The following is a 22795-nucleotide window of genomic DNA, read 5'->3' on the forward strand; positions in this document are numbered from 1 at the left end:
AGAAAAGCAACCTGGGTGGTCCAGTCATCTGCTCTGGGGGTGGGGCCCAGCTTCCAGCTCCATCTGGCTGCCTGGGCCTCTTCCCCAGGCCCCAGGGAGAGGCCCTGGGGGACCCAGAAGCTATCTGTCCAGCCCCATATGGAGCATCTGTCTCTGAACTCCCAGCTGACCCTGGGGCGTGGCTGAGCCGGCTGTGGAGACATCCCCTCTGGGCTGAGGGGTGCGGGCAGCCCCAGATGTGGGGGAGAGGTGGGGAAGGAATGGGAAATAGAGACTGAACTGGACAAGCCAGCCCTTTCTTCTAACTGGAGCTCAAGGACTGAGTGGCTGTTTAACCCCCTCATCCTGACAGTATGTCTAAAAGAGAGAAGAAAGGGTTGAGAGAGCACTGATTTCCCTCTCCGGATGATCTAGAAGACCAGGCCTCTCCAGGGAAAAGTTGAGACCAGCCAGAAGTTCCAAAACATATACCCCTTCTCTTGGCAGTAGTCTGGAATTCTAGAACACGGGTTGGCAGGGGGGCCAAATCCAGCCAGCAGCCTGTTTTGGGAGGGCCTGTGAGCTAAGAATGATTTTTCCCATGTTTAGAAGTTTGAAGAGAAAAGGAAGAAAAATAAGCAACAGAAGAGAGGCCAAATGTGGTCAGCAGACCCTAATATTTTCTATCTAGCCTTTTATATGAGTTGTTTATGCCAATCCCTGATCCAAATTTTGACTTGTATGCCTCCTGCTAACAGGGGACTCACTACCTGAAAATGGGTAATCTTATCTGAAGCTCTCCTCACCCTCCCCCCACCCCACTCCCAGATGAAGTCTGTGCCCTGGGGCTCTGCAGACCTGCTGGGTCCCTCAGCTTGGGGCTTCCAGCAAGGTCTGAAGATAGAGCTTTACTCCCCAAGGCAAGTGGCTAGTTATTCAAGTTCTTTCTGGTATTATACGTTCCTTAGGATAATGCTTTGTTTTTCAGCAATTTTAAAATGGAAAACTCTGTCCCTAATGCTCCTCCCAAGGAGGTGGCTTCTCTTCTTGAGACAACAGTGACACGCGGAACAGCTTACTCCAAGTGCCAGACAGTGGGTTCTGCCTCACGCCCAGAGCCTCACTACAGACACTGCCCTGACACAGAGGAAGTCAGACCTTCCACTCTAGACAGGCAGACGTGTGGTCCTTCACCCACAGTTACTCAGGCATGGAAGGGAGAGGGGTGTCAGATGTGATACAAACCTCTTCCCACCCTCACCCCTAGGAGAAGGGCGGGAATGAGGAAAAGCTTGTTACTGGAAAGGGATGGCAGCTGCCCAGGGCATCCTGCTTCTCCACGCTGGCCCCAACAGTATTGCTGAGTGAGCCCCTGCCCTCTGGCTCCAATGAGGGGATACCTGGACAGAGAGTCTGGTGCCAGGGCCGACCAGGACCTGCCCTTTTTTCTCAGCACACAGCAGGAAAGGACTGGGAACAAGCTGGGACAGGGAGCAGAGACAAGGAGGGCTGAGCCTGGCCCACTTGATGTCCAGGGCTTGACTGCCAAGTCTGGGAGTAATGGTGGGAATCGGAATCTGGCTTCAGTGGGTAGGAGGAGTCGGGAGTGGAATCCAGGTGAGACCTAGGACAGGTAGAGAGGAGGACAGGTTAGGAGGTGGATTTGAGGGACGGGACCTGCTGAGTGACTGGATGTGGGGCAGTGGCAGGACTAAGAGTATCTCCTGGCTCGTAACCAGAATGTGAGGCTGGAGCATTCAGAAGATGTGCACGTGAGCCAGGGCTGAGGAGGCTGCCAGGAGCCTCAATGTAGAGACTGGGTCTGTGGGATCCAGCTAAGGAAGCAGTAAGGAGGCTCTCAGACAGCAAAAAAATCTGCCTGCAATGCAGGAGACCCAGGTTCAATCCCTGGGTTGGGAAAGATTCCTCTGGAGAAGGAAATGGCAACCCTCTCCAGTATTCTTGCCTGGAGAATTCCATGGACAGAGGAGCCTGGTAGGCTACCGTCCGTGGGGTTGCAAAGAGTCAGATAGAACTGAGTGATTAACGCTAAGGAGGCTCTTCTCCCCTGAGGGCCACCCAGCCATTGCTGGATGATGCTGAGGGCAGTGGCTGGGTGGGAGAGGTGACCCTAGAACTTCTCCCCATGTAGGGTTCTTCTGTTCTTGAGGGATCCTCTGCCTTTCCTGAGCCAAGGGTCCGCCTCACCCCCCACACAGGGCATGGACCCCCAGCAGGGGAGGAAGAGAGCCTACACACCACTTGTGGGAAAGGGAACCCTCACTCGGCTTCTTCCCACAAATCTCAAGCACCAGGTCCAGAGGCAAGAACCTGCCAGGCAGCCTCCACTTGGCCGAGAGGTGCTGCTGGGGGTGAAGAGGATGAACCTGGGCCCAGGGTGGAGGGGGCTGACTGCTCAGCTCCCTCAACCCCATACAGTAGTCAAAGCAGCAAGGGGCTCAAGAGCCAAGAAAGAGTGAGCCCGGGACAGGGTTTGGTCCCTCTGACTTGTCACCACATTCAGGAGATGTAACTGGGGAGACTCTGGCGACACCTCACTTACACATGGGTCCTCAACATCTCCAGCCAAACCCCAAGGAGAAGGTTAAAGACCTCAGCCTCATGCCCTTAAACCCATTTAGGTGGTAAGCACTCAGTACTCAAATACTATACATATTCACTCTTTACACACAATTCAAACGAGCTTCATTAACTGGCTTGGCAGATTTTAAAACAGATGTGTGGAGAGCTCTCTGTGAGACAAGCATCTGAACCACAGAGGTTGGGGGTAAACTACAGAGTGCAAAAATTAAATGCCCCCTGGAGCAAACATCTCACCTTGGCCCTGCAGAGCCGCAGGTCAGGAGTGCCCTCGAGCCCTGCTTGTACGTCCAGTTGCTCAGGGCAGCAGAGGGTAAGGGATAGGAGGGAGAAAGATTTCCACCCAGACAGTGGGCCCCCCCCAAGGGGTGAGGGTCACTTATCTGGGCAGTTCCCTTATCCAGGACAGCTTGCTCTCTGCAGAGCCTGATAAATGGAGCATTGCTGTGCCCAGCAGTCCTCCTCTGGGGTTGGGTTTGTCCCTTGAAGAACACAAGCACTTTGTGTTTGTTTGGTTGAAATCTGCTTTCTGTGCCCCTGGTGGAAGTAAGGTCTTCTAGGAGGAGAGCCTGAGCCCTTTCACGGCTTCCTTCATCCTGCGTGAGCCCTGGGACAGGCCCTGGGGAGAATCCACTGGGGTCCCCGCCCTCCGGGAGGACAGACTCCTGGACCCCTCTGAGCTGGATTTCAAAAGGTTTCGGCGTGGTGAGGCAGGGCAGGCCCTCAGGGGGAGTAACCGCGGAAGGTGGGGAAATGGTGCATAGGCCAAAGGCAGAGCCACCACCAGGAGCCGTGAGTTTGACCCATGGGCAGGCTCCGTCAGCCTGTCAGTGGCCTGCGCTGCCCTTGAGTCAGAACCGAAACGTGGCGGGCTCCTCAGCTCAGCGGTGGTCCCAAGCAGCATGTGAGCACTGGAAGTGTGTTTCATTAATTCCCCACAGCACTATGAAGTGGGTATTGCTAATGTCATCATTCGAGATACAGACACTTGCCCTGGAGATGAGGGGTAGAGCTGAGTCTGAACTTGGTTGAGTCCAGCTTCCCTGGACAGACAAATAGATCACTGAGTGGGCATTCCCAGGGGGCTTGGGAATGTTAGGGACAGTCAAAGAGCAGTGTCGACGGGAATCGTACTGTGTGAGAGACTGCATACTGCCCAGTGTACCCGAACTTGAGGTGGGAAGGGGTGCGCCTGGCATGGGCTGGTGTGGAGTTGAGTTTGAGCCGCAGGTGGTGAGGGTCGCAGGGGCATGCAGGTCTGTGACTTGCTGAAGCCAGGAATACTCAGATCATGTGAGCACGAGTGTGTGTGTGTGTGTGTGAGATGGCATGGGTACACAGGAAGTTGTTTCTGGGTACACTGGGCCTGTGCCCAGCTCCACACGTGGCTGGGTGGGTCTGGCCCGTCCTGAGGCACTGGGCACGTATCTGCGTCGCCTGAGAGTAGAGTGAGTGAGCGCAGGCGGAACCGGTGCTGCCCGCCTGCCACATTCCTGGGCCTGAGCGGCCAGGCCCTCCCCTTGGTGGGGGCAGGGCTAGCGGGCAGGCCTGCTCTAGGACAGGTGTCTCCAGTTCCTGGAACTGCTTCCTCGTCTGTAGCTTTTCCCCGAACCTCCCAGCTGCTCAACTGGGAGAGAGGATGAGGCCGTGGGTCCTTCAGGGGGGATCTCCCAGGCCAGCCGGGAGGGGCTGGGCCTGGTGGATAGAAAGCAGCAGCTGGGTGTCACCAGCCTTTGGGTGCAAGGTGCTCACACCAGGCCCTGAGTGCAAAGTGAGCCTGCTCTTCCCTCCCAGGGCCTCTGTTCAGCTGTGTTTCCTCCCCAGGAAGGGGGGTTGGGGAGAGAGCCAGAGTGGCCAGTGGCCTTAGGCACGTTGAAGGAAAAGGGGGCATGCAGGCAGAAGCGCTGTCTCTGAGCCCCTCTGCACTGCCTGAACTCCCAGTGCTGGTCACCTGCCATCGTCCCCAGAAAGTCCTGTTGAGCACCGGAAACCACAGGGCCCTGGAACCTGCACCTGGGGGAGGTGTGAGAGCTGGCACCACTCTCCCTGGCAGGCAGAGTCTAGCCCCTTGTTTCTCATGAGGAGGTGGGGGTGGGGAGACTGAAGCCCTCAGAAGGGGAGGGACCAGGGGCTGGGCCTGGTCCTGGGGCCCTGGGCTCCTTCCAGCATCCTGGGGTAAAATGGTCCTCTTTGAGGAGGCGTGTGAGAGAAGAGGACGACTGGGTCCTGGCCTTACCCACCAGGCTGCTGCTTCTCCTGCAGGTGATTGAAGAGTTCTACAACCAGACGTGGATGCAGCGCTATGCGGAGCCCATCCCGCCCGCCACACTGACCACGCTCTGGTCCCTGTCTGTGGCCATCTTCTCGGTGGGAGGCATGATTGGTTCCTTCTCCGTGGGCCTTTTTGTTAACCGTTTTGGCCGGTGAGTAGAAGGGGTTCTGGCCCTGCCCATGGAGTCCCAGCTTGGAGTTGGGGTGAGGGGGCCCTCCCTGCCTGTCCTAGGGAATTATCTATGACCCAGCCCCTGGGGTTTCCAGGGGTCTCTAGGGACCTGCCTGACCTGTGACCTCCTCCACTCCTCACCTGCCCCCTCCAGGCGAAATTCAATGCTGATGATGAACCTGCTGGCCTTCGTGTCCGCTGTGCTCATGGGCTTCTCAAAACTGGGCAAGTCCTTTGAGATGCTGATCCTGGGTCGCTTCATCATCGGTGTGTACTGCGGCCTGACCACTGGCTTTGTGCCCATGTACGTGGGAGAGGTGTCCCCCACGGAGCTTCGGGGGGCCCTGGGCACCCTGCACCAGCTAGGCATCGTCGTCGGCATCCTCATCGCCCAGGTAAGCACCCACCCATGGCTCCGTCCCCTGGGTGTGTGTACAGATTCAACTCCTTGCCCAGCCTTCCACAGCCCTGCAGAGCACAGCCTTGTGGACACATCCGAGGCACAGGTCCCAAGAACACACCACGTTCATCACTCTCCCCGCTTCCCCATTCCTGGTGGGAGAGCAAGTCCAGTTGCCTTGGCCCTTCTCATCCCCACCCAGTCAGCCTTGTATCCTTTCTTCTCATCCTGGGGACCCAAGCACAGGGCAGCCTACTGGTTTTTCAACATGCCATCTCTCTCACACCTCTGGGCCCTGATACCCGTATATATGTATGCACTCCCCTCTCTCAGGGCTCTCCCTTCTCCATCCCCAAATCATCTTGTGGCAGAGTAGCAGTCCCCCTGCCCCCTGCCAGACACATTTGCCATCTGCTATCTTATCCCACCGGGCCCCACCCCCACCCCCAATGCTGTTAAGCAGGTCCTGCTTCCCCCTTGTCACAGATGAGGAAACCAAGGTTCAGAGATGTTAAGTGAAAGTGAAAGTCGCTCAGTTGGGTCCGACTCCTTGCGACCCCATGGACTATGCAGTCCATAGAATTCTCCAGGCCAAAATACTGGAGTGGGTAGCCTTTCCCTTCTCCTAGGGATCTTCCCAACCCAGGGATCAAACCCAGGTCTCCTGCATTGCAGGCAGATTCTTTACCAGCTGAGCCACAAGGGAAGCCCAAGAATACTGGAGTGGGTAGCCTATCCCTTCTCCAGCAGATCTTCCCAACCCAGGAATAGAAGTGGGGTCTCCTGCATTGCAGGCGGATTCTTTACCAACTGAGCTATGAGGGAATCCCCTCAGAAGTTAAGCCTCATATTAGTGGCACAGCTAGACTCAGAACTAGAGCCCTCTCTCTAAAGCAGGGAAAGGCCCCTGGGCGAGCGGGGCAGGAGCGAGCCCTGAGCCGATGCCTCACAGCCGCTGCTCCGGCCCTGCCTCCCCCAGGTGTTCGGCCTGGACTCCATCATGGGCAACCAGGAACTGTGGCCCCTGCTGCTGAGCGTCATCTTCATCCCGGCCCTGCTGCAGTGCGTCCTGCTGCCCTTCTGCCCCGAGAGCCCCCGCTTCCTGCTCATTAACCGCAACGAGGAGAACCGGGCCAAGAGCGGTACGGCGGGCCCTGCCCCTCCCCGCCCCCGGCCCCGGCCTCCTCCCCGCGCTGAGCCGGCCTTGCCTTCCCTCCGGCCCCCGCAGTGCTGAAGAAGCTGCGTGGGACCGCGGACGTGACCCGCGACCTGCAGGAAATGAAGGAGGAGAGCCGGCAGATGATGCGAGAGAAGAAGGTCACCATCCTGGAGCTGTTCCGCTCGGCCGCCTACCGCCAGCCCATCCTCATTGCCGTGGTGCTGCAGCTGTCCCAGCAGCTGTCCGGCATCAACGCTGTGAGTGCCCAGTACCCACCCTCTCCTGTGCCCCCCGCCAATCCCTGGAGCCCAAGGCATGCTGTGGACAGATCCCACACCTGAAACAGCAGACCGACCCCTGCCAGAGGAGCAGCTCTCCTTTAGAGCCCAAACTCAGAAGGGCCCTGGGGCAGTGTCCTCTTCATGCTTTACTGACCGTGTGTCCTGCACCCACTGGGACGGAGGCCGGGGAAGAGCCACAGCACCCAGCTGAGCCCCGACTGCCTCTGTGTCCCGTAGGTTTTCTATTACTCTACAAGCATCTTCGAGAAGGCGGGGGTGCAGCAGCCCGTGTATGCCACCATCGGCTCCGGCATCGTCAACACAGCCTTCACCGTCGTGTCGGTGAGTCTTCCGCGTCCTTGCCCACAGCCAGCCAGCAGCTGGGGTCCAGCCTGTGGTCTCAGGGCCTCGGGGCCTCGTGACCAGACAGCAGTCTTTACTGCGAGCCAGCCAGGCATCACGTGCTCCCTAAGTGCTCTCTCATTTCATCTTCAACAGCTTGTCAAGTTCATTACTGGGATCAAACAGTTGACACTGATGTTCAGAGAAGTGCCACGGCTGGCCCAAGGCCACAGCCGGAATGCTCAGCTGTCTGACTCTCGCAGGCAGCTCTCACCCCCTGGGATCCTACGTAGTCCCTGAACCCCGCCCCAGGGAAGAGGCGATCCATCTGCCACTCCATCTCTGCAGTGTCCTGTGGCTTTCCCAGCACTTGGGGGGACCCTCCTGGAGGAAGGGGTGTGTTCAGAGGGGCACCAGGAGGGGAAGCACTGACACACTCTGTGCCCACAGCTATTTGTGGTGGAACGAGCCGGCCGGCGGACCCTGCACCTCATAGGCCTGGCCGGCATGGCCGGATGTGCCGTGCTCATGACCATCGCGCTGGCGCTGCTGGTGAGTTGCCGTGCTCTGGGGACGGGGTGGGGGGGAGCGGGGGGAGGGCCAGCAGGGGGGAGGGGGAGAGGAGGGGGCAGGGGGAGCTCATGTGGGCATCCCAAGGTGCTCATCTCAGCCCCAGGCTGGCCAAGGGCATCCAGACCCCAGGTGGGGGTCTCGTTCTGCCCTCCCCCTCGTTCTGCCCCACCCACAGCCCCGGGCTTGGGCCAGACCTTCGGCTTCCTTGGGCTATCTCTTTCCACTCTTATCTGGTCTTGAACCAGCTCCTCCCTACCTGGTGCTTTCTCACCACCACACCTCCAGCCCTGCAAGTTCCCTCACCCCTGGAGCTGCTCTGCAAAGTCTTCCTCCACAGCCTCAATTCTTCTTGTAAACAGCCCTAGAAAGCAATGCCCTCCTTACCAGAGAGGCGTGGAAACATGCCTTATCTCACTCAGTCCTCAGGAAGCACAGGAGTAGTTCAGTCAATATTTCCACTTCTCCAGTGAGGAAACGTCCCCCCACCCCCTTTCCTGGTGAGGTTCGTAATGCAGCAGATAAAGCCAGGAATCAACCTCAGGTCTGCTGGCCCCAAGCCTGTGACTACAACCTCTATGATAACCTTATCCCAGGCACTTCACACACCACTCGCTTATCCAGTGTTTGGGCAAGGAGAACACCAGGACACTCATTTTACAGCTGCACCAAGGCTTAGAGAGTACACTGACTGAGAGGGCCAGCATGCCCCAGGTGATAAGCAGGGGATCTGGGATCTGGAACAAAACCATATAACTCTTCTGCTGTGGTCTCCTCGAGAATGGTTCTCTGTGGAACTTCATGCCTGCCCAATGCTGGTCCTGAGCTGGGTACCTTACAAGCCTCTGACAGCCACCCCCAGGAATGTTCTTCCACATCCTCCAGCCATAAGCAGACTGCTCCACAGCCAGAGCCAGGGGACCACAGGGACCTCTTCTTAGCACCTCCTGCGTGCAACTACGTGACCGTTCCTGGAGGCAGTCGCAAGCTCACAACCACCATGCAGGGCTTCAACTGTTTTGTTCAGATGAGAACACTGAGACCTGGCCCCGGTACCTAAGTCACACAGCAAATCCAGGGCCAGCCCGAGGCCTCCTGCCTGCCAGAGTTCTTACCCTGCCCTGGGCTGCCCCTGGAGTTGGTTTCCTCTGAGGACCCAGAGCAGCCCAGCCTAACTTTCCTTCCCTCTCTCATCCTCAACAGGAGCGACTGCCCTGGATGTCCTACCTGAGCATCGTGGCCATCTTTGGCTTTGTGGCCTTTTTCGAAGTGGGCCCAGGCCCCATCCCATGGTTCATTGTGGCTGAGCTCTTCAGCCAGGGCCCTCGCCCTGCTGCCATCGCTGTCGCCGGCTTCTCCAACTGGACCTCGAATTTCATTGTGGGCATGTGCTTCCAGTATGTGGAGGTGAGAACCCCAGAGTCCCCACACTTCAACGTTTCTCTCCTGTACACAGGACCCCATAGCACTGTGCAAAATGCTGTCCCTGGTGTTCTTACTGGAATCACGCTGGGGAGGAAACAGGCTCAGAAGGCCAGGTTATGGGCTCAGAACCCTGACCTCCACTCCAGGGTTCTTCCCTTAGCTTTGAATTGTCTATTCTGTTCTGCCATCAGAATCTGCTTCTACCATGTGCCCGGTGCAGCAGAGTCCTGGGTTGTAGTGCTCCTGGGTTGTAGGTGGGTGTTCCCTCTTTCAGATCAAGGACCCAAAGGTAAAGTGATCGTCCATCTTAAGGGCAGGATGTAGGGTCAGGTCTCCAACCAAGTGTTTCTATGTGTCTTTCAGCAACTGTGCGGACCCTACGTCTTCATCATCTTCACTGTGCTCCTGGTTCTGTTCTTCATCTTCACCTACTTCAAAGTTCCCGAGACAAAAGGCCGGACCTTCGATGAGATTGCTTCTGGCTTCCGACAGGGAGGAGCAAGCCAAAGTGACAAGACACCTGAGGAGCTGTTCCACCCCCTGGGAGCTGATTCCCAAGTGTGAGGTGCCCCACACCGCCAGCCCGGTCTGCTCCCAGTGGCCCAAGGATCTCTCAGAGCGCAGGGAGCTGGATGAGACTCTCAAACTGATAGATCTCAGCAGACCCGGGCCTGGGGCTCCTTCCTTCAGCCAGCAGTGATGTCCAGAAGAATATTCAGGACATTAACGGCTCCAGGATTTTAACAAAAGACTGTTGCTCAGATCTATTCAGACAAGCAACAGGTTTTATAATTTTTTATTACTGATTTTGTTATTATTTTTTTATCAGCCAGAGTCTCCTTCACCCACATCCCTGGCTTCACCCTAAATGGCTCAGTGCCTAAGGGTGGGGACCAAGCCCTGCCTAGACACTTGCCTTCTTTGCCAAGCTAATCTGTAGGGCCGGACCTATGACCTAAGGACACACTAATCAAACTGCAAACTATGAGTCTTCTACCCCAAGAGGTGGCTATGGCCACCCCTTCTGTGGGCCTGGGTCTCCCAAACCTAGGAGTCAGGCTCCGTTAGGTTTTGCCTATTCCCGTCTCTTCCTACCCAACCACTCAAATTAATCTTCCCTTGCCTGAGACCAGTTGGGAGCACTGGAGTGCAGGGAGGAGAGCGGAAGGGCCAGACTGGGCTGCCAGGTGCTAGTCTCCTTTGTACTGAGGGCCAGACGATCACCATGAGAGGAGGAGGGCCATGGGAAACTGAGAACTCACTATTCAAGAAGACCTGGGCACTCCTGCCCTGCTGTGTATAGTTGGAAGATATTTATATATATTTTTTGGTTGTCAATATTAAATACAGACACTAAGTTATAGTATATCTGGACAAACCAACTTGTAAATACACCACCTTACTCCCTCTGTAACTTACCTAAGCAGATATAAATGGCTGGTTTTTAGAAACGTGGTTTTGAAATGTGTGTGGATTGAGGGTAGGCAGATTTGGATGGGAATGGGAGAGAAGCCACTCTTAGTACAGCTTCAGACTTTCTGACTCCAAGATCCAGTTATTTCCAAGCACCGTTGGTAAACACCCTCTACTGCTTAAAAATCTATTTGATCTCTATTACCTAGAGATTACCTGAAAATTGTGGCATTTGCCGCATTCCCATTTTTATTCACAAATGATAGCTGGTATTCAAAAGAACGACAGCTATGTGCTGACCTTGATGCTCAGGCCTTGATATGCATTATCTTGAAAGTGAGGTAGGTACTATCTCTACGTTTGACAGGCTCAAAGAGGTTAAGGTGCCTGAAGTTTCACAGTAAATATGCTAAAACCCCTGCTTTTAAGTTATACTGCAGGAATTCCCTGATGCTTTCACTGTGGTGGCCCAGGTTCAGTCCTCGGTCAGGGGAACTAAGATCCTGCAAGCCACACGGTGTGGCAAAAAAAAAAAAAAATTATACTGCACACCCCCTATGCTATAGCTCAGTTCTCCCCTCAAACTCCCATCCCCTTCAATGAACCATGTTCACTGCATGGGCCGAGTGAGCCGTTAAGCTGCCTTTTTCCATCTATTTAATTCAGAATGCCCTGTATGATACAGCTTATAGGCTACTGCACACTCTGGAAAGATTTTTCATGCCCTTCTCCCAATCCCTGAATTTCAAGAGCACTTTGTTTCTTTCCTGTGGCACCATATCTTTATCACAAGTTCCTATTTCGTCCACTAGCCTCAATTTCACAGAAAGAAGTCAATCTGATTCTTCTGGGTCTCCAGTACTAAATACAGTCCTTGGCAGAGCAGGTAGTCAGAAGACAGTTAATGAAATAGAAGCACCAAAGATATTTTTCCCTAGAGGTTCATCTGACAAAATCTTGTGGGGGGTTGGGGGGGGTAGGATATAGCTGTGGAAGCTTTCATAACTGCACACAGGTGAAACTGAAATCTGCTTGGCATGAAGAGGGGTTGTAAGAAGAGGGCAAGAAGGGAAAGAAAAGTACATCCTAGTTGGCAGTGCCTATCTGTATTATCATTAGGTATAAAGAATCTGAAGAGTTAGCCATCATCTCACAAAGAGGGAAGTTCAGAAAAGGGGTGTGCTTTGCCTGAGCAGGGGGGCAGGGTGGTGAACCGATGAAGGGCAGGGGCCAGGTGCGTTGAAGGAGGACTTATCACATGTCCATGTCCTCAAAAGTCTTATGTTGAAAGGAGTTAGTTCGCAGGGGTCCTACGCGGGTTAGTGTAGAGTCAGAGACCCCTGCTGCCAGGTGTGCACTCAGGGCTCTTAAAAACCTATGGTGACACTGGCTGTCCCACCGGATGAAAGGACTCGGGGTGGGGTTAGGGCCGAAGAGGCACGAGCGGCCAGAACTTAGGGATGCAAAGCAGATGGCGCCGAAATAGGGCAGAGCCCGGAAACACTCTAGCCCCGCCACAGCCCAGGGCTCCAGACCTTGTTTGAAAAGGTCGGAGAATCCACTCCCGGGTTCCCGCCCTTCACAAGGCTTGCACCAACGTGCTGGATGCCACCATTTCCCAAACTGCGAGGTGCACGCAGGCGCCTGGAGTCCCGGCCCGCCCCAGCCTGGGTCCACAATTCTTAAGGAGGCACAGTTTCCGGTCCCTTGCCGCCTGTTCTCTAGCGGCCGCAATCCATCGCGAGTGTAGAAGATTTGGTGCCAGGGCGATCTTTCATCTTCCCCATAGACCCCTAACACTGGTGCTTCAGGGCCGGCTGGGCATCGCGGACCCACGTGGTTAGCCTCCATTGTGTACTCGCGGGGAGGGCGGGGCTACGCAGTGTCTTCACCAATCACTACCGCAATGTTGGGCTGGTGAGGGGCGGGCCCCAGGCTCCCACCAATCACAGCCTGGCTGCTCCGGGCTGTGGTCCAGGACCATGTTAGGGACTCTGTGGTCCTATGTTTTCAGGGAGGTGCGTTTGCTCTAAGAGCTGGCGACCGTGGCAGGGTTAGCGCTGGCATCCTGAGGAATGTAGCTCACCTGGGATACCTTATAGTACAAAAGGTGACGCCTTGTGACGAAAAGGGGTAAATAGGTAATGGGGCTCCTCCCAAACTCCCTTCCTTTCCAGTGCTTAGCTTACAGTTTTGTGAGAACCTTTATCCGATATCTCAGGCTCAAAAGTCTATTCTCCCTGGACCTCTGAATCAGGTTCCCCCGCTGGACCCCACAGCGTCCTGTATTTCCTTCACAAAGCCCCCTCCACGCTGTACAGAAGTTGACTGATTCCCCCAGACTGGGGAGGCAACTGCTAAATCATTCCTTTGTTGCCAGTTCCCACCATAGACTGATGAGAATTGCTGAGTGAATTTAGACCTAAAAGAAGTTCCACGATCTGAGTTCTCCCAGTGCAGTTTTAGGGAGAAAATCCAACAATTCAGAATGAGTTCTTAATGGGGAGAGAATATTCATTCTCTTTTGTGAAAACTACATTTTGATGCCCTCTTTCTCATTCTATGGTTTTTATGCAAGTCTCTTACAAATCTGACCTGTTTTGTCCACTGACATTGCTGGCCCTGGTTCAGATCACTTTTCTCTACAGAGATCACTGCGGCACCTCCTCACTGCTCTCTTTACTTCCTGTCTCTTTCCCTTCATTCTCCACACAGCAATCTTTGTAATCTTTCTGAAAGGCAAATCTCGGCATGTTTCTCTTCTACCTAAAACCCTTCCTGAGCTCCCATTTCCCTCAGGGTAACATTCAGCTTTCTTAGCCTGGAAACTCAAGGCCGTTTGCAATGTTTCTAGCTCTCAGATGTAGACTCCTCTTTCTCCACTGCCTCCAGCCCCCACCCCCTACCCCCACCCCTCCCACACACACACTGCAACCATCCTTCAGGCATTGATCACTCTGTCCTCTGACCTCCACATACTCCTTGCCCTATGTGCCTTTGGGGTTCCCTCCACAAAGACTGATCCCCCACTTACTCTGTGTTCCACCATATCCCAGGACAGCCCAAGGAGTTAGCTGAGGAAGCTGCTGCTTGCAGAGGCTGGCTCACTGATTTCTTGGAACATTGCTGCCAACTAGTGGCTATTGTGTGAATGTGTAGGTGGGGGCTGATTTTAACCTCAACTCGTGGATTGAGAGAATTGATTTCTTTGGCAATAACCCTTCACAGGGACTATTACAAAAGATGCTTTTTCAACCCTGTCCCCAGCACCCCAAGAATGACTTCCTAGAGCAGTGTCTGACCACATTACAGCTTAATGCTCCCTATTGTCTTGTGGTAAAGCTCAAATTCCATAACCAAGCTGTCAAGATCTTTCACATTCAGGTCCTTGGAGACCTGATCTTCCCAAATGCTCCTTCAACACTTTAAGACCCAGCTAAGCTGAGATACTCAGTGTTCCCTGGACAGCCCCTCACCTCACTGCCTAATCTTAAAACGGTCTGTCCAAGCTTCTTCTTTCTCTTGGTTTGCTTTTGGTCTCTCCATAAGTCTGTTTGATCTCAAAAAAAAGACCAAATGAACAATTACCTTCTCTATGAAGCATGTTTTCATTCCTTCAACAGTTACTTAACTGAACAAATACTCTGCCAAACTTTCTCCTCAGCTGTGTGGTGTCTTGGAAAGAACATGGTTTCTAGAGTCAGATAGAGCTGATTTCAGATTCCGGCCCTGCTACTTAGCTGAAAATCTTTGGGTAAGTCATCTCACCTTTCTGATCTTCAATTTCCTCATCTGTTGTGATACTAAGATGAAATAAGACGATGTATGTATGAGACAGGTGTCCGTTAGAGTTACTCCATAGTTCCCCTTCCACTCCTTTCGTAAAGTCTGGTACTCACCCCAAGGTTTCTGTGAATCCCCAGGGATTTCAAGGTCATGTCTGGCTCTGTGATCTGCAGCTCCTAAACTACCTGGTACAGGGTTCCCAGTGCAAGCTCTTTCCTATTGTGGAACCCAGATCTTTTGATTAGTTTCACTTCATTAATTTACTGAGTACCTGCTGGGCACCAGGCATTGTTCTAGTGCTGGGGATACAGCAGTAAAACAAAACCAAGATTCACTTTCATGGAGCTTACATTCTGGTAGGGGAAACCAGCAATCAACAATCAACAGGTATATAATAAAGTATCAGATGGTGATTTGTGTTATGGGGAAGGAAAGGCTAACCAAAGAATAGAAGATGATAGATGTGCGCATGGGGTGGGTGGGTCAATTTTAGATGAGATAATGTGAAGGTCGCCCTGAAGGAGTGATAAGTGATAATAAAATTTGAATGAAGTAAGAAGTGATAACAAACTTGAATGAAGTAAGGGAGCAAATCAGACCCTTAATTTGGGGGAGAGGCTTTTCTAAGCCAATAGAACAGCAAGTCCAAAGGTACAAAGGCAGGACCATGTCTGATGTGTTAAAGGACCAGCAGGGAGGTCAGGACAGCTGGACCAGGGCAGCAGGGAGATAAGGGTGAAGAGGTGGCAGGACACTAGACCCTGTCGGGCCTCATATGTCACTTGGGAACTTTGGGTTTCATTTTAGGGATTTTTTAATATAAGAAGAAACTTCCCAGTTTTGATATTTTGTTTGCATGCATTATACTATGCAGTTATGCTCAGCAGGTTAGTTATCATAGGGTTAGTGAGCAAATCCATCTTCCTATGACCTACTTTACAACTGTGGAGAGGACCTACATTGTAACGCATTTAGTTTTCTATAACAAAGATATAGTTGTAAGGTGAAAAAAAACCCATAAAGATAATTATGAAAACAAACCTCTGACTCTTACAGAAAATTCATTGGCATTTCCAGTAAGAAGTCTTAGAAATTTCAATTAATTTATCTTAGCTCTCCAAGATAGAAATAAGTATAAAAAATAAGCACAGACTCCTATCTGGGTACCAACTGGGGGCTGGCATCAGGCCAGGGGAAGAGGATCAGGTCTGCAGGATTAAGTGGTGTGGCAGGGCACTTGTGGTGAGAATCAGAGGAGCAGGAGACACTGAGGATAGGCCCAGAAAACAAAGGAAAGGAACAGCCCATGCAGAATGGAGAGGAAGACTGTCCTTCAGGCAGGGGCTAGGGCCACCAGCCAGCAGGAAATAATAGAGGAGGACAGGCTTGCCAGCTTGCCCCTAATTTCCAACGGACCATACCCAATGATGATGGAGATAGAGATGATATGGAAATATTCAAAGCAGAGATGAGAAAACTAAGGGAGCTGCAGCTGAGGAATTGTCTGCGTATTCTTATGGGGAAAGCTCTCTAATCACCCTGACCACCATGAGGAATGTTGCCTTTTGCCTTGACTCCTGCCATGTTCCGTGAGATTAATAGTGTGATTCCCACTGTTGTCTTCTTTTTCCGTGCATTTTCCTGATACACCTTTACTGATACATTGGCTGTGAACCTTATGTAATTTCTAAATGTCAGGTGGGTTCTGTGTTACCAGCTTATAATTGGAGATTGCCTTGGCAGTCTAAGTTTCTGTCAACAGTAGAGTTTCACCATTTGCATGGAAAGATGTAAAGTTAATAAAGCAATTAAAAAACAGCAACAGCAAAAAACAATAAGTATAAATTTAACCTAAACTTTATAAAATCTGGGAGGTAGATAGTTTTCCTCCTCCCTCCTTTCTTTCTAAACAGAGAGTACAAATCTGTTGGTGTTTTGAACTTTCAAATGCACTTGTGTCAACAGGCTTCACTCAGAGCTTCTCAGGCAGTACCATTGATTCTTGTAGCCTAGGGTTTAAAATCTAATTTTAAAGGAGAGAACTCAAAGTATTTGGGGGGACTCAAAGTATTTCCACAAACCCGTGATGTAATTATGGTGTGTCAATATTGCCCAGGCAGGAATCCTCATCACTTTTTTTTTTTTTTAGTTTTAAAATGAATTTATTAAAGAATGGTCTTAGGAAAGCAACAATGTTTGATTTGTCATTTTTAACAAAAATTCTACTTCTTCATGCTGTATAATAAAGGTAATATAAGAGGGTACAGAGTGATAAGCTTCTTTCTACTGATAGTACGGCACAGTGTAGTCGTTTCCTCAATGCTAGGATACATTTTTTTTTTTAAGTTTTCTATGCTTTTCTTCAAAAAGCCATGAACGATGACAGGATGTCATTAAAAAGCCATTTCTCCCTATTCATTCTGTAGTACTGGAGCAGTGTTTTTACCGTTACAGGCTACAATTTTCACTTTATCCAATTTAATAAATTCTGTCACCTCTCTGAATTCAACATCATTCAATTCAAAAGTCTATGCATTATTGCAGAATCTGTGAGTATTTAGAGAGCCCTTCAGTCCTGCAGATAATGTCTCAGATGTTTGAAATCTCAGTAACTCCTCAGAGGAGGTAGCCAAATATACATAGGCCTGAAACTGACTCTGACGTTTTGTGCAGTGTTGAATTTACAGCTTTATCAAACTGAAGTAGAACTTGAAGGGCAAGTTGGGGGGTAATGTGTCTAGACAGTATGAGCTCATTGAGGCTCTCCCAAAGACTGCTTCCCATACTGGTATTTTTCCACAGCTGATGTGCCATGGCTTAGGAGGGAGAAATTATTTTTCTTATTCAGGCTTGCATTGATGTCCTTGGAAAAGGCACTTACTGCCTGGGAGTGTAGAAAAGCTGTGCAGCCAGGAACCCCGCAGGAACCCCAGCCCACCTCCCACCCCCGACCCCTCACCTCTCCCATCACTTCCTATTGTCTTTTCACAGAGGTGGAAGTGGAAATTGAAGGGAAAGTTACTAAAACCTACCCTAACAGAACTGTGAGGATTAGGCAAGACCAAGTTGGGATACTCTTAATGTGATGCTTGATTATAGAAATGGTAAAGATTAGGAGCTATTATTATTTTCTGATAACCTTATTTCTCCATCCTTGTCATATTCTTTGAGCTCTGCTTACCATTGGGCAAGATTATAGCTAGCCAATCATCCTGACTAAATGCCTACTGAGAAAAAGCCAGGGTGAGAGGGGACTTCTCCCCTATTTCTGCTTGGTGGTTATGTTATGTTTATGGCCACAGGGATCCCTGGTAGCCAAGTTTCTGTTTTTAATACCAACAATGGCTAATATTTAGATAGTGAGTGCTATTTGTCAAGCACTGTCCTAAATCTATGACATATATTAGTACACTAGATCCTTAGCAACACCCTAGGAGGTAGGTACCATTATTATTATACCCACTGTATAGATGAGGCAACTTCAGTTGGGCCACCAACATAAACCACATTCTGTAAGTGGCCTCTAATTTCCATTCACAGCTATGAACTGACATGGCCTAGCTGCCTTCTTTGCAATCAAACCAAGAGGGAAAACCAGTCTTATCTCCCATTACTCTGCCTGATAAAGAGACAGTTATTATTTATACTTATTGCTGAACGAATCAAACATAAAGAAGTCAACCAGTTCTTTTTTGTCACGTCATCATCCTTGGGGGTAGTGCTGTATGCTCCTACCAAGCACAAGTGCTTAGGTACATGAATTGCAGTGGGTAAAGATGTGATTTTGAAATAAGAAGCACAGCATTTTAATCTAAGTGATGCTGTGTATTGACTCAGGACTATCTTAGACTTGGTTTCCTTATCTATAAAATGAGGATAATAAGTGAATCTTTGTCATTGGGTTGCTGTGAGTATTGAAAGAGGAAAGACTTATGGTACCTGCCTCATAGCAAGCACTCATTCAGTGGTTACTATAATTTTTTTGTTGTTTATTTGTTTTTGCTTCCCTGTGGCTCAGCTGGTAAAGAATCCGCCTGCCATGTGGCAGACCTGGTTTCGATTCCTGGGTTGGGAAGATCCCCTGGAGAAAGGAAAGGCTACCCATTCCAGTATTCTGGCCTGGAGATTTCCATGAACTGTATAGTCCATGGGGTCGCAATGAGTCAGACACGACTGAGCGACTTTCACTTTCACTTTATTTGTTTTTAATTCTTTCTGTAAATTGAGGTATGTTTGATTTATAGTATTGTATTAGCTTTATGATTATTATATTGTCACACAGCCAAACTATGCTGGTTCTCTTAAAAACCAATTAGATTCAAAGCAACTTGGTCAAAATCTATAAATTTGTTTTTTCTTTTATTTTGGGGCAATAGGTTCTGGAACTTAGGCAAACTTCAGCCTTTCATCATATACTTTCAAAAATCATGTCTAACTCTGAGACATATCTTCAGAGGCAGGCCCTATTAGGAATATTTTATATCAGGACATTTATGGGAAAAGGTATATTGTTCTCTGAGTAAACTGAAATATCTCAACCAAATTCACTTTCTTGGTGCTCTTCCCATTTCATTCTTCACACTCAGGTCTGGGATTAAAGCCCCTCCCTGGTGGATGACCTTAGTGACTGCACACTCAGAAAGAATACCTCAGTTCAGTTCAGTTGCTCAGTCGTGTCCGACTCTTTTTGACTCTATGGACCGCACCACTCCAGGCTTCCCTGTCCATCACCATCTCCCAGAGTTTACCCAAACTTATGTCCATTGAGTCAGTGATGCCATCCAACCATCTCGTCCTCCATTGTCCCCTTTAACTCATGCCCTCAATCTCTCCCAGCATCAGGGTCTTTTCAAATGAGTCAGCTCCTCGCATCAGGTGGCCAGTGTATTGGAGTTTCAGCTTCAACATCAGCCCTTCCAATGAACACCCAGGACTGATCTCCTTTAGGATGGACTGGTTGGACCTCCTTGCCTACCATTTAAAACTCTGTACTCTCTGGCCTGCTTTTTCATACACCCTACCTCTGTGGTGTTGGAGAAGACTCTTGAGAGTCCCTTGGACTGCAAGGAGATCAAGCCAGTCCATCCTAAAGGAAATCAGTCCTGAATATTCATTGGGAGAACTGAGGCTTAAGCTGAAGCTCCAATACTTTGGCTACCTGATGCAAAGAACTGACTCATTGGAAAAGATCTGGATGCTGGGAAAGACTGAAGGCAGGAAGAAAGGGGACAACAGAGGATGAGATAGTTGGATGGCATCACCGACTCAATGGATATAAGTTTGAGCAAGCTCCAGCAGTTGGTGATGGATAGGGTGGCCTGGCATGCTGCAGTCCATGGGGTCACAAAGAGTTGGACAGGACTGAGCGACTGAACTGAACTGAACCTCTGGTAAAACCCCTAGTTACCTGTAACCTTTTTTGACTAAAAGTCTATTTAGTCTGATATTAGGATAGCTTCCTTTGCTCTCTTTTGTTTACTATTTCCTTGGACTATCTTTTTTCATCCTTTACTTTCAATATATTTGTGTCCTTGCATCTAAATGAATCTTTTGTAGATAACATTTATTGAATTATGTGTTTTCTATCCATTCTGCCAATCTGTTTTTTGATTAGAGAACTTAATCCATTTACATTTAAAGTAATTCCTGGTGAAAGTGAAAGTCACTCAGTCATATCCAAGTCTTTGTGACCCCATGGACTATACAGTCCATGGAATTCTCCCGGCCAGAATACTGGAGTGGGTAGCCTTTCCCTTCTCCCAGGGGATCTTCCCAACCCAGGGATCAAACCCAGGTCTCCCACATTGCAGGCGGATTCTTTACCAGCTGAGCCACCAGGGAAGCCCAAGAATACTGGAGTGGGTAGCCTATCCCTTCTCCAGCGGATCTTCCCAACCCAGGAATCAAACTGGGATCTCCTGCACTGCAGGCTGATTCTTTACCAACTGAGCTATGAGGGAAGCCCAATTCCTGGTAAGGAGGGACTTACGTTTATCATTGTACTATTTGTTTACTATATGCCCCCAGAGCTTTTTTCTCCCTCACTTCCTGTGTTACTGTCTGCTTTTTTGTTTACTTGATTTTTTGTAGAAAAACATTTGCATTCCCTTCTCATTTTTCTTTGTTTATATTCTATGGTTCTCTTCTTTGTGATTATCATGGGAACTACATTTAACATCCTAAACTTATAACATTCTAATTTGAATGTATTACAGCTTAATTTCAATACGATACAAAAAGTCTGCTCCTTTATATCTCCATCCCCACCCCTTTTGTGTTCTGATGCCACAGAATTGTAGAATTGCTCCCCCAAACATAAATTGATAATCCTTTTAAGTTCATTCAGTTCAGTCGCTCAGTCATGTCCAACTCTTTGCTACCCCGTGAATTGCAGCACGCCAGGCCTCCTTGTCCATCACCAACTCCCGGAGTCCACCCAAACCCATGTCCATTGAGTCGGTGATCCCATCCAACCGTCTCATCCTCTGTCGTCACCTTTTCCTCCTGCCCTCAATCTTTCCCAGCATCAGGGTCTTTTCAAATGAGTCAGCTCCTCGCATCAGGTGGCCAAAGTATTGGAGTTTCAGCTTCAATATCAGTCCTTCCAATGAACACCCATGACTGATCTCCTTTAGGATGGACTGGTTGGATCTCCTTGCAGTCCAAGGGACTCTCAAGAGTCTTTTCCAACACCACAGTTCAAAAGCATCAATTCTTCTGTGCTCAGCTTTCTTTATAGTCCAACTCTCACATCCATACATGACCACTGGAAAAACCATAAACTAAGTTCATTAGTCTCTCAAATGATGTCAAAAACAAAATTTGGAGTTACAAACCAAAGTTAGAACAGTACTAGCTTTTAGACTAATAAATGGGGTTTTTTTTTTTCCTTTAAATATGTTGAAGGTGAAGGTGAAGTCGCTCAGTCGTGTCCAATTCTTTGCGACCCCATGGACTGTAACCTACTAGACTTCTCCGTCCGTGGGATTCTCCAGGCAAGAATACTGGAGTGGATTGCCATTTCCTTCTCCAGGGAATCTTCCCGACCCAGGGACCGAACCCAGGTCTCCCACAATGGAGGCAGATGCTTTAACCTCTGAGCCACCAGGGAAGCCCACTTAAATATGTTAGTCTCTCAAATCGAATATGCAGTTACAAACCATCATTACAATAATGCTAGCTTTCATAATTGCCCGTGTGTTGTGCTCCAGGTTACTGTCTAATGTTGTTTCCTTTCATATTGCAGGACTCCCTTGAGAATTTCTTGCAGGTCAAGTCTATAGACCACAAATTCCTTCAGCTTTTGTTTGTTGGAGAATATCTTGATTTCCCCTTCACTTTTGACGGATAGTTTTGCCAGCTATAAGTATCTGGTTCACAATATTTTTCCTTGAACTCTTTGAATATATTGGCCCACTGCCTTCTGGCCTCCAAAGTTTTTCATGAGAAATATGTCAAAAATCTTATTGAGGATCCTTTGTGTGTAATAATTTGTTTCTGTCTCACTGCTTTTGCATCTCAACATGAGTCTCTTTGAGTTCATCTTACCTGAAATTCATGAAGCTTCCTAGATGTTTATATTCATATTTTTCTTCAAATTTGGAAAGTTCTCAAACATTCTTCAGATAATTCTTTCTGCCCTTTTCTCTCTCTCTTCTCATTCTGGGACTCTCATAATGCATACTTGATGTTGTCTCACAGGTTCCTTAAGCTCTGTTCACTTTTCTTTCATCTTTTTTCTTTCTGTTCCTCAGACTTAATAATTTCTATTGTCTTATCTTCAAGGTCGCTGATTCTTTCCACCTGCTCCAATCTGCCTTTGAATCCTCTAATGAATTTTTCATTTCACTCCTTGTACCTTCTAGCTCCAGAATTTCTTTTTTGCTTCTTTCCAGGTTTTCTCTCCCTTTACTGATGTTTCTGTTTTGTTCATACATTACTTTCTTGACTTTCTCCACATCTTCCTTTAAGCATCTTTAAAACAGGGCTTGTAAGGGTTTTCTGGTAGAACTGTCATCAGATTCTTTTCAGGGATAGTTTCTGTTAGTTTATTTATTTATTTTATTAACTGGGCCATAGTTTCCTGTTTCTCTGTATGCTTTGTGATTTGTTGTTGTTGTTGAAAACTGGACATTTAAATCTAATAATGTATTGACTTTGGAAATCCTATTCTCCCCCTTCCCAGGACTTGCTCCTTTGTTTGTTTTATTGTTATAGGCTGTCTTTCTACCAAATGTCAGCCTGAGATATAAATCTAAGGTCTCCTCAGGTCTTTTCTGGGCCTTCGTCTTTCCCCGGGTGTGTGCAGTCACATTCTAACTTTCCCCATATATGCAGTTGTTTTTGAATGTCCTAGTCTTTACTGGTTTGGCCCCAAAAAGAGAGAAAGGAAATTG

General features: G+C 49.5%; 1 protein-coding gene and 1 pseudogene across 1 annotated transcript in view; both read left to right on the forward strand.

The window, feature by feature from the left end:
* The window catches only part of SLC2A1 (solute carrier family 2 member 1), a 28507-nt gene extending 17856 nt beyond the window's left edge, over positions 1–10651 (forward strand). Inside the window, exons 3-10 of the mRNA XM_040231472.1 lie at positions 4843–5003; positions 5178–5418; positions 6403–6565; positions 6652–6839; positions 7101–7205; positions 7656–7757; positions 8979–9182; positions 9564–10651. Coding sequence (XP_040087406.1) covers positions 4843–5003; positions 5178–5418; positions 6403–6565; positions 6652–6839; positions 7101–7205; positions 7656–7757; positions 8979–9182; positions 9564–9764 — 1365 coding nt within the window. The 3' untranslated portion in view covers positions 9765–10651. The remainder of the gene's footprint in view (positions 1–4842; positions 5004–5177; positions 5419–6402; positions 6566–6651; positions 6840–7100; positions 7206–7655; positions 7758–8978; positions 9183–9563) is intronic.
* A 4415-nt stretch (positions 10652–15066) lies between these two features.
* On the forward strand, positions 15067–16817 carry LOC120856604 (annotated as a pseudogene).
* The last annotated feature ends 5978 nt before the right edge of the window (positions 16818–22795 follow it).

This window comes from Oryx dammah, unplaced genomic scaffold (genome assembly GCF_014754425.2).
Source record: "Oryx dammah isolate SB20612 unplaced genomic scaffold, SCBI_Odam_1.1 HiC_scaffold_28, whole genome shotgun sequence".
Taxonomy (NCBI): Eukaryota; Metazoa; Chordata; class Mammalia; order Artiodactyla; family Bovidae; genus Oryx; species Oryx dammah.